Genomic DNA, 12,774 nt, shown 5'->3' with positions numbered 1-12,774 from the left:
ACAGACAATTACTAATTTTGCTAATTTTACTACTGATGGAATTCTGTGTTAACAAAATATTCAGGAACTTCTAGAGCTCATATTCTCCTCGTAATTCGGATTTATCCGTAGATCAGAATTTTGTGATCAATTTTACTGTACATCCTCATAAGTATAATAGTTAATTTTATACTTTAATGTTTAATTTCATTTAATGGTTACTCCATTTAATGGTTAATTCCATTTAATGTTCAATTTCATTTAATGGTTACTCCATTTAATGGTTAATTGCATTTAATGGTTAGTTCTATTTAATGGTTAATTTCATTTCATGTTTAATTTCATTTAATGGTTAATTCCTGGTGACCGAGAGAAAAATCACCAGCCCAGAAAGGCAAGGTTGACTTTGTTGACTGGGTTCAAATCTCCCGACCAACAGTAATTATCACTTTCTGCACTAATGATTGCATAAGTATTATTAATATTTAATGAAAAAAAAATATTATAGGTATAAAATCCATTTAAGAGATTAAAGTTAATCCCAATTTAGTGAAGTGAGAAAAAAAGCTGTCAGTTAGCATGCATGCATCGTTACAAGCTTTCTGTTTGTAGAATACTTTCATTGCCATTAATTATTTATGATAGTTCGCTTGTACGGCTTCATATATATCTAATTTAATTTCCATTTAAAAGTTAATTCCTGATGGCTGAGAGGAATAACACTAGCCCGCAAAGAACTTTGTAGATCGAGTTCTAATCTCGAAACTAGCAGTCATTATCACTTTGTAAACTGACGATTGCATATATAAGCATAAGGTAAATAGTGTTAGACACTATTCTTTTGTTTAACTATTTCTTTCTAGATCTTGTTGATTTTTCTAATGATCTTTTTTGTTTCATAATCAAAACAGTTAATAAAGATTTTAATAAAGATGCTTTCAATTCGTTCCCAAATCATCGTTAGGCTTTAAAAAGCGATTAATCAGAAGCTAGATAAAAGAAAAGTTCAACAAAAACGCCTGGATCGATTGAGTCCACAAAAAACCAGTGCATACCAGCCGGCGACCTAGAAATAAATTGCTTCTACACTAAATACTTTAAAGTATGTTTACTTGTTTAAAGTATGTCGATTGTGAAATGTATTAAAAACAACTTCAGAATTGTGTCACCAACTGAGAGAAGATTGGGAAAATATGAGAGAACAGACTTGAAAATCAAGATGTCCTGCGTTTTGCTCTCTGAGTTTGGTGTTGAGAAATTGATTATAACCCTAAGAGTTTGATGTTGAGAAATTGATTATAACCCTAAGAGTTTGGTGTTGAGAAATTGATTATAACCTTAAGCGTTTGGTGTTGAGAAATTGATTATAACCTTAAGAGTTTGGTGTTGAGAAATTGATTATAACCTTAAGAGTTTGGTGTTGAGAAATTGATTATAACCCTAAGAGTTTGGTGTTGAGAAATTGATTATAACCTTAAGCGTTTGGTGTTGAGAAATTGATTATAACCATTAGAGTTTGGTGTTGAGAAATTGATTATAACCCTAAGAGTTTGGTGTTGAGAAATTGATTATAACCCTAAAAGTTTGGTGTTGAGAAATTGATTATAACCTTTAGAGTTTGGTGTTGAGAAATTGATTATAACCTTTAGAGTTTGGTGTTGAGAAATTGATTATAACCCTAAGAGTTTGGTATTGAGAAATTGATTATAACCTTAAGAGTTTGGTGTTGAGAAATTGATTATAACCCTAAGAGTTTGGTGTTGAGAAATTGATTATAACCTTAAGAGTTTGGTGTTGAGAAATTGATTATAACCCTAAGAGTTTGGTGTTGAGAAATTGATTATAACACTAAGAGTTTGGTGTTGAGAAATTGATTATAACCTTTAGAGTTTGGTGTTGAGAAATTGATTATAACCCTAAGAGTTTGGTGTTGAGAAATTGATTATAACCCTAAAAGTTTGGTGTTGAGAAATTGATTATAACCTTTAGAGTTTGGTGTTGAGAAATTGATTATAACCCTAAGAGTTTGGTGTTGAGAAATTGATTATAACCCTAAGACATTGGTGTTGAGAAATTGCATTTTACATTAAGTTCTTTCTTGTTTTTGATTTCTTTATTCCTGCTGTAACACACTTCGGTTAAAGTAAAAGATAAAGGATAATCTTACACACACAACCACTTTCCATTGCATTTTACTGCTATTAAATACCTTAAATGGTGATGAAATAAACGAACATAAAAAGTTATCAAATGTTTCTTAATTTTTTCATTATTAGTTTTTTTATTGTTGATCAATTACCATGGCGTTTCACACAAGTATAATGTGAAAATTATTAAGTGCCTCGACAATTAGCTATTTCACTGTACAGTATAAAAACTTTATAATCATGTAGACAATGAACAAACACTAAAGACTATTTAATCATTTTTTCAGATCATTTTATTAAATTCTTGATAATGTAATGGAAATTCGGTAAAATTGTAAACTTATATGGAACGGCTTATCAAAATCTTGTTTACGTTAGACTTGAAGATAACCATATTGTAGTCAGCATGGAAAGCAGGAAAACAGAAGACAATTCCATAGGCGTGCAGTTCTAAGAAAGAAGCTTTGTTCATGGAATCTACGTTTAGGTTTAGGCACAGATAAAGAGTGGGGGTGATTATTGATAGTGTTTTCTGCTAGACGGGTGTTTCTTGTGAAAGTTTGGCGAGGGGAGGACCATAGATTGGGGCTCAGTCGAGCACCTGCCATGAAAATAATGAGACAAACTCACAACATTTCTTCTGTAAGAAAGAGGCTGCAAGGAAGAGAAATGGACATCCCCTATGATGCTACAAAGTCTATTTTGAACTCTATCAAGGCAGGACAAGTCCTTTCTAGCAGCTCCTGCCCAGATGTGGCAACAGTACTCTATCCTTGGACGTACCTGGCTCTTATATGGCTAGAGAATTGCATCAGCAGTGAGATATCTACTGGATCGATAGAAGGATCCCACCATTTTCCAGCGGCCTTGGCAACGGATTTAATGTGTGTGTTCCATCTAAGATCAGGAGTAAAGGTCAAGCACAGAAGCTTGTCAAAACATGAGGCTTCCCCAAGACGAGAGCCATTCATTTCAATTGATGCCAGAGGGAATCAGAGCGTTGATGATGTAAAGATAGAAGCTTGGTTTTAGATGCATTAAAAGTAACAAGCCACCTCTTTCCCTATTGTACCACTTGCTCAAGATCAGAGGAGATAGAATCGGAGAGAACTTGGTCGTTTACAGTCTTAGATGTGCTAACATAGATGTTAGTGTCATCAGCATAACTGTCTACGAATAATGTAAGAATGTGATTTGGAAGATCGTTAATGTAGATCAGGAGGAGAGATGGTCCCAGAATGGACCCCTGAGGGACTCCAGCATTAATACTGTGCTTCTGATTTCTGCCCATCAACCACTACTCTTATGAACCTATCAGAGAGAAATAATTTAATAATTGAGAAGACATTTCCAGATATACAGTAGATGGAGATCTTGTGAAGTAAACCTTTATGCCATACTCTATGATTATGATTAATTGCTCATGTATTGGTGAAGTTTTTTTAGTAATGAAATCACAAATTAACTACGAGGACGTATGCATGTGTTTGTCAAAAACTGTAGGACTTGGCATAGAACAGAAAAAGACCAAGATGGAGTACTGTTGCCACATCTGGGCAGGAGCTGCTAGAAAGGACTTGTCCTGCCTTGATAGAGTTCAAAATAGACTTCGTAGTCTCGTAGGAGATGTCTTTTTCTCCTCCCTGTAACCTCTATCTCACAGAAGAGATGTTGCGAGTTTGTCTCTGATGTATCGTTATTTTCATAGAAAGTGTTCGACTGAGCTTCAATCTATGGTCCCCCCTTGCCAAACTTTCACAAGAAACACTCGTCTAGCTGTAAACACTATCAATAATTTCCCCCACTCTTTATCTGTGCCTAAACCTAAACGTAGATTCCATGAACAAAGCTTCTTTCTTAGAACTGCACGCCTGTGGAATTGTCTTCCGTTTTCCTGCTTTCCGGCTGACTACAATATGGTTGTGTTCAAGTCTAAAGTAAATAAGTTCTTGATGAGCCGTTCCATATAAGTTATCAAATTTACCAAATTTTCATTACTAATGATTACTATATTTTCCAATTTCTACTGTACACTCTTTAACCCTTATCCTTGAGTGGCCTCTGGGCCTTGATAATGTGGGTATGCCTATGTAAAAAAAAAAAAAAAATGTGGTTCAATGAGTTCAAATTTGCAATTGTCGCATGATTTCATAGTATTATTTATTGCAATCATGTCTCCTCCTTTATCACCACTGTGTTTCAGTCAGATTTACCTGTCTGTTCAGTTTTACACTGAAATGGCAGAAAACTGTTTAAATATGTACAAGTCGTGACTATGCAAGAATAGAAGTGTATTTGTTATTGAAATTTTTATTCCATATCAGCATTAAATAATCTAAAATGGTTGATTTGCCATCAAAACCAGACACAAGCAAATCAAATATTCAAAGAAAGGAAAATTAATTTCACTCAATTAACCTTGTTGGTGACTTTCCTCGCTTACACTTGCTAAACAAAATGATGCTGAAGAACAAACATTTTATATACAAGTTTTCTGGTAGTTTTTGTCACCAACAAAAAGCCATGAGACTTATTTTATGTGGCAAAGAAATATTTTAACCACCAGAATACTTACTTTTCTGTGAACTATCTAAAAAAAACAAAAAAAAAAAAAAAAAAAAAACTAGTTCAGTGCGTCACATCGTTACTTGTGACATGACTATTTTGTTCAGTTATTAAAGGTTCCATCTATTCTGATACTACACTTAATCTTTTCTCTCCTCAATAAATAAAGTAGAGATCCTTCAAGACTGAGCCAATTTTAAATTTTTATCTCAATCCAGAGTGTCCCTTTTTAGGAAGCTAGATTTTCACCACATTTTGGCTAACTCTGTCTTCGTGTGGAGACACGTAAAAAGGAACTATTTTTTCCTTCCTTCTGTTTCTTCTGTCATACTAACATGGAAACATTTCAAGCAGTGAAGTTTATTTGTATGGTTATCTAAAATGGTTTTCCATCATGTGGCCATAAAGGAATACGCACACACAAACGCATACAATACTATATATATATATATTTGAAAATATATATGGCAATTAAGCTACACAGGCAATAGCCTGACAAATCCTATCAAGGATGAAACTCGGAAAATCCTGTGTAGCTGTGTTGCCATGTATATTTTCAAAACTTACTACCTAGCTCTACTCACGTATCGAGCACTATCAAAGTAAATACTGAAAATAGATGCATAAAATGTTATGCAGATACACACACACACATGTATATATATATATATATATATATATATATATATATATATATATATATATATATAGTGTGTGTGTGTGTGTGTGTGTGTGTGTGTGTAAAAAGATGCATCATTCATATCTTATTAATAAATATAGATTTATGCAAAATTTTAACAATAGCAATATATTGTATTAAAGAAATTCTATTTCCCATGTTATATATATATTTTTTTTTCTTTGTAAGAAAAATTATTTTTAAGAGTTTTATAAAAAAGAAAATTGTAATCTGTAAAAATAATGATCACTTCAATTTTTTAATATAAAATCCAATAAATACAAGATATTTTCAAATAATTAAGCTATATATTTTGGACGTTCCCTTTGCAAGAGAGTCACTAGTTGTTTAGGGTTTCATTGGCGATTCCAATTTGGTTGAGGTATTTTTCGTATGAACCGGTTTCAGAGAAATATTTTCAGTGTAAATTAAATGTGAGAGTGAGATACGATAAATACAAGCAAAAGAATGAGTTCAAAGGCATTTACAAAAAAGATATTTTTAAACAGTTAACATCAATAGGAAAAACAAAATGTTCGTCAATGTTTTTAGAGTCCTTGTCAAACAAGGGGAATGGAATTCATTAGCTGAGACATCAAAGAAGTCGATAATTAAAAGCTGTGCAATACACGGATTTGAAAATCATAATAAAAAATACTTAGCTCAATTATACAAGTTATAATTCATTAAAAGTTATTAATAAGATCCAACGTTTTTTTTTGTTTTCATATTAGATAGAAACTTTAAATGAGAAAGGTTGAGAATATGTCAACGAGTATGTTTATAAACAATAGCAGACGATAATGAAAGAGTGAAATGTTGTGTGTCTGTGTCCAAAATGAAAATGCGTAAATTCGTTTCTGCGCATATCTTCCAGTGCATTTTCATTTTAGACACCAAAGTGTAAACACCAGTCGACACAATACCGTGGGAAAACATTATTCTGATCAAGTTAAACGTGAAATTATTGGCCTGAAAAAGGCCGGAAAATTACTTAGAAGTATTTTAAGGTATCTAGAAATTCCATTCTCTACTGTCTAAAAAATTATATTAAAAAAAAAACATGAAAAATATGCCATCACGATTTATTTATGTGGAAACAGAAGGCTAAAAAACCTGACAAGAAATAATATAATTTGGGTTTGTATTACAGTACACATAGATTCGAAAAAGTTGTCAAAAAACAAATATATTAGAAATAAATATTATCAAAGGCAAGATAAGTTACTTTTCTACCAAACTGGACATTTTTTTTGTTTTTATTCAATGTAACATGTTTATTCAGCTCGAAAAACATGCAGTGTTTACCGATGTATTGGAAAATTCAAAATGGCGCCCGACACTCTCTTTAACATGGTAAGTTTGGCGAAAGGTGTTATAAATAATAAACTAGATAAAATACTATTTAAAAACACCGAATATATGTCAACTTATGTCACAGTAACATATAATGAGCGAATTTCTAACAGTATTTTGTCTAGTTTATTATTTATAACATCTTTTCCTGAACTTACCGTGTTAAAGAGAGTGTCGGGCGCCATTTTGAATTTTCCAATACATCGGTAAACACTGTATGCTTTTCGAGCTGAATAAACATGTTACATTGAATAAAAACACTAAAAATATATCCAGTTAGGTAGAAAAGTAACTTATCTTGCCTTTGATAACATTTATTTGTTATATATTTAGGGTTTGTATTACTGTACACATAGATTCGAAAAAGTTGTCAAAAAACAAATATATTAGAAATAAATATTATCAAAGGCAAGATAAGTTACTTTTCTACCAAACTGGACATTTTTTTTTTGTTTTTATTCAATGTAACATGTTTATTCAGCTCGAAAAACATGCAGTGTTTACCGATGTATTGGAAAATTCAAAATGGCGCCCGACACTCTCTTTAACATGGTAAGTTTGGCGAAAGGTGTTATAAATAATAAACTAGATAAAATACTATTTAAAAACACCGAATATATGTCAACTTATGTCACAGTAACATATAATGAGCGAATTTCTAACAGTATTTTGTCTAGTTTATTATTTATAACATCTTTTCCTGAACTTACCGTGTTAAAGAGAGTGTCGGGCGCCATTTTGAATTTTCCAATACATCGGTAAACACTGTATGCTTTTCGAGCTGAATAAACATGTTACATTGAATAAAAACACTAAAAATATATCCAGTTAGGTAGAAAAGTAACTTATCTTGCCTTTGATAACATTTATTTGTTATATATTTATTTTTTGACAACTTTTTCGAATCTATGTGTACAGTAATACAAACCCTATAATTTTTTTAAATAAGGAAATCTCTGCCAATAGTTCTTATCATGGAGAAAATTGGCAGAAAAACTAGAACAGAATGTTCAGTGTTCTCATTCAACTATTAGAAACTATTTAAATAGTATCGATTTATACTCGGGACCTTCTATAAAAAAAAAAAATTTAAAAAAACGTTATTAAAACCCCAATATATCAAAAATCGTTGTTTTTTTTTTGTTTTGTTTTTTTACAAAGGAATCACTATTTATCAAGGCCCAGAGGCCACTCGAGAATAAGGGTTAACGAGTATAGAGTGGTCAAAAGGACAATATCATAGTAATCGTTTGAAGTGTGAATTTGTTAAATTGGATTACTTAAGGGGAACGGCTCATCAAGAACTTGTTTACATTGGACTTGAAGACGGCCATATTGTAGTCAGCTAGAAAGCAGGATTCCACAGGTGTGCAGCTCTTAGAAAGAAGCTTTGTTCATGGCATCTACGTTTAGGTTGAGATACAGATAAAGAGTTGGAGAAATTATTGATAGTGTTTACAGCGAAACAAGTGTTTCTTGTGAATGTTTGACGAGGGTGGACCATAGATTGGAGCTCAGACGAACATGCCATGAAAATAACGATAAAACAGAGACAGGCTCACAAACAACGTCTCTTGTGAGAAAGAGGTTGCAGGGAAGAGAAAAGAGCATTACCCACTAGGCTACGAAGTCTAGTCTGAATTCTAAAGTGATAAATCTAAATTTAATCTACATAATTCTGATCAAAACAACAACAAAAATACGGTGAAAAAAAGGTGACCAGCTAAATCAAAAAACTGTTTGCAAAACTGTAAAATTTGGAGAAGAGTCTGCTATGGTTTGATAGTGTTTTTCATAATATGGTGTCAGAGAATTAGTTTCCATATATGTGAAAATGGATGCAACATATTACTGCAACATGCTAAGTTCTTATTTAATTCTGTTAGAAAATTTATTATATTGGCACTTTCCAAGTACATTTAAACAACAATCCAAAACACACTAACAAGCTTGCAATGAAGTTTTTTTAGACAAAATTCCATAAATCTTGAAGCTGGCTGACACAATCACCAAATTGCAGCTCTATAGAGAATTTATGGGCGATTGGCAATAAAATGTTCAAAAATAAAGCCAAACTATAAGTAGCCATAAATGAAGAATGGAATAATATACCAGTGTGACCCGACCAGCCACGGTGGTAAGAGATTACCCCAGAGAGCTGAATTAGAGCTATGGTTGAAAATTGACCCAAAAAGGGGCCAGCAAAAGATGAATTAGAACCTTTTTACTTTAATGGCAGGTCCCGGATGACAGCAGATAACCCTGCCAGCTAGAAATAGAAATGGCATGGTCGCCAATGTGAAATACATTTTTCTTTATAACGGAAAAATAAAGTTGAAAATATGAAACAATATTGCTGTAAAAGTGATTATTTGGAGATAACTAGCTAATTGTTTGGGCTAAAAATTTGATCCGGAGGTGAAGGACTGAGGCCGCCCAGTGCATGAGAAAATTGTCAATGAGAACCTTTGTTTTGTGGAAAGTTATCTGATTGGGATGTATGAGGGAGGTGGCTAATTATCCAATCAGGATGAACCAAGGTGTGATGTAACGAGCAGGGATTGGTTAGATGGAAATCCCATGTCTGCTCTGATCCACACCAACCCTTCATACATAAGGCACTAGAGAGCAAAGTCAGTTTGAACTCAGGTTTTGGAGTCTGTTTGAATGCGAAGGGAGATTGTCCACCGCCCCACACTCCAGCCAATTTGAGAAAGCACTCGTCCTTTGACCGATTGATAAGCATGGAATCGGTTGTTGAAAACAAGATCAAGGCCCCATTCATCGATTATCATAACTACCAGAAAAAGAAAGTTGTAATTGAGATTTTCATTCTTCTTATTTTTAATTCTCCTGTGAAAAACTGTACATAATTATTTTAATTTTTCTCTTCTTGTGAATAATTAATTTCATATGAAAACTACAATCAGAGTCAACATCAATTATTATTAATCTTATCATTATTATTACTTGCTAATGAACTTAAAGAAAAACAACCAAGTTGAATGATCGTTTTCAACAGAAGAAAGAAAAGAGAAAGGATCATCAACTGTTGCATCCAGTGTCATATCAACCCTGTCTTCATAAAAGTGAAAGAGACTGCACTGCAGGACTTTGGTGGATGTTTGAGCCAAACCACTTAGAAGTACACTTGTAACGGTGTAGACACTATGGTCTTCTTCGTGTTTCATCTTAACCAAAGGAGGTCGGGTCCTCGCACCTGATTATGCAGTGGATTTATACCAAAAACTAGAGACTAGTGGCAGATGCACCAGTCTAAATGTTCGAATGGCCTTGTAGATATATAGGATACTCTCAGGTGTGATCAACTTTCTAGTATGGTAGAGAGAGCCTACCTTCCTCGCAGCAACCCTGACAATGTACTTAATGCATTTATTCTAACTTATATTGCCTGTGAATGTTAAGCTGAGAAATTTGAATGAAGAGTTTTCAAGCAGCGTATTATCAGTTGTGGCAATCAGTGGTTAAGAAGGTTTCTTATAATTGTTAAAGAAAAGAAGCCTAGTCTTAGCAGCATTGAATTTCCCCATCATTTACGTACTCAGTCTACAACAGACTGGAAGTCTTTCTCTAAGGTTTTAGCCATTGTCTTAGACATGTGATCATTTGTTTTTCATTTGTGTCTGCTATAGAGCGTGGTGTCATCATCAACTATAAACATCTCAGATTCCGAAAGTTTAAATAAAGATGTATGCTTTGAGAATAATGCCTAAGTTCATTTTACTCCAAATAATTTGAATGTCTGAAATAGGAATTAGCCTGTTCATTTGTAGATAATTATTTAATTAAAAATAAATGAAACAACTTTTTTCTTTGCTTTTTAAGTATTTGGTCAAATCTTTTAACCAGACATGTGACAAGTTCTAGTTACACCTCTTTAAAGCATGATAATAATTAAAAAAAAAAAACCTTTGTGTAAGTGACCAACTAGTTTTTAATAAGCATACATTACAAATAAACAGATCAAAATGTTCTCTGATATACTAAAGATGCACGAGGAATACTTTCGGTTTGGAACTAAAACATTTTCTTTTACTGTTGTTCACAAAAATACATGTCATTTTGATTTTCTTAAATTTCAAATTTGAATAATAAATAAACTTTTAAAAACTATAAATATCTTTTACTTTACTGTATTTCCCCGGCAAGAAATTCTCTTTTTTAATTGCACATGTTTAAATGGAAAAGAGTTCTTATCTTTAGGGGAAAAAATACAATTATCTTTGGATCATTTTCTTAATTCCCTCTGCAATTCGATACAACGCAATGACTTCTGGTCATGTCTTGAGACTATATTCCCTGACATCAGCAGGTCATGTGATTTTACTGCAAACACCTTAAGTAACTAACTTACTTATTTACATAGGTTACATCCAGCTGACTTAACGCAAGTGATTGAAGTCAGGGAACAACTACAAGCTGCAGAGAACATGTTGCCTAAGTAATAGAAGGATGCCACCCGTCCAAGCACATCAGAGCCAAGAGACATAGGTAGCTGCTGTTATTAGGCTGTACTTCACCCGAAAAAGATTTATACAAATAGTGAGAATCATCCTTCATCCTCCTTATGTCACTATACCTCGTGTGGACCCAGAGTCTGTATCTGGAGCACAAAATACTATTGCTGTCAATCCAGGCAAGGCACAAGCATACCTGGATTTTATCAATCTGATCATTTGGGATTTAAGAATAAAATCCGACTGATAATGAAAAACAGATTTGTCAACACACGCCCACCCCCTTTATTATCACATCCAATGACCAGTTCGATTTGGGGGGGGGTATATTTTTGACACAAGAGATTTTGGTTGCACACCATGAAAGAAGATTGGGATTAGAAGAAGTACAATGAAAGAGGTTAGCTTGCTTTAATCTCCTGGTAAGAAAAGAGAAAATCCCCATGCGTTAACCCTTTTTGTCAATATCTACACGTGCTCAGCTCGCCTGAAAGATGGTCTCTGATTGGACAAGTGAATGCTTGCACCAATCAGTGCCGAGCTTAGAAACCAAACACAGATTCCAAATCATAACCTACGAGTTGTCACTGCTGCTGTTGTGGTTGTCCATAATTGCAGTTGCTACAGATTCAGAGAGCTATATTTATGACACAAACATGCCAAGTTTTATTTTGCTGCTTGAAAAATAAGAAGCCATTTCTGAAATTTTTTTTCAACATTTAAATTGTGTGTTAGAGACAAAATAAAAATGTAAAAAGATGTGTATGAAGCATATTATTATGATTGAAGGAAAACAAAGTATACTTTTATGGCAAGATGATTTTTTCACTTACTGATTCATTGACAACTTTAGTGTTGTAAGGAAATTCTGTATAAGTTCCTGGTGTTTTAAGTTTTGGATGGATACCACTCACATCGAATCTGGACAAAGTAAAGAGAATTTGAGAAATAAACAAAGAAAAAAAGAAATGTCGTAGAAATGGTGAACTAGAACTGGAGTTTAACAACAGAGAAGGTGAAGAGGACTTACTGTATTCTCACTGGAAGAAAGTATATGCCAAGCATTCATTTGAAAAAAGCAAAAAACTAGGACATTTAAGCATGTTGATCACATGTGCATCCAGCATACTGTAAAAGACGGGCTCTGTAGAAATCAGAGAATTTGTTTCTGATTTTTTTTTTTTTTTTTTGATTGATAATGTATATCACTTGAATTATTCAGACTACTGTTCTCAACTTGAATGTTATTCAGATGTTAGCAAATAATCTAAATAATACTCTCATTAGATTGTATTTGATAGTCAAACTGTATTACAGTCATAACGAAAAGATCTTGTATCATACGATTACTTGAACACAAGTTATTTTTTACTCATAGTTTGGGAAAATTTGAATTCCATTAAAATCCGATCTAATACAAAAACATTTAGAATTTAGAAATCTATATCTACCTATTCCATCTGGTTTTATCTTTTACAATGTATAGTAATATTTGTGCTTGTAATTAATGTGACATGCCCTTCAATACTATGTTAGGAAGTTCCTATTTAACCATTCCTAGGCTTACTTG

General features: G+C 33.1%; 1 protein-coding gene across 2 annotated transcripts in view; it reads right to left on the bottom strand.

Moving 5' to 3' along the window:
* LOC145295924 (ciliary microtubule-associated protein 2-like) overlaps positions 1-12,774 on the bottom strand; it is a 92,297-nt gene that overhangs the window by 68,879 nt on the left and 10,644 nt on the right. For both annotated transcript variants that reach the window (XM_080141740.1, XM_080141741.1), the window contains exon 2: positions 12,038-12,125. In XM_080141740.1, coding sequence (XP_079997866.1) covers positions 12,038-12,125 — 88 coding nt within the window. The remainder of the gene's footprint in view (positions 1-12,037; positions 12,126-12,774) is intronic.

The sequence above is a fragment of the Euprymna scolopes genome, chromosome 16, assembly GCF_053919585.1.
Source record: "Euprymna scolopes isolate OS-2025 chromosome 16, ASM5391958v1, whole genome shotgun sequence".
NCBI classification, from domain to species: Eukaryota; Metazoa; Mollusca; class Cephalopoda; order Sepiida; family Sepiolidae; genus Euprymna; species Euprymna scolopes.
The sequence above is the reverse complement of the archived record's forward strand: the minus strand, read 5'-3'. Positions and strand labels throughout refer to the sequence as shown.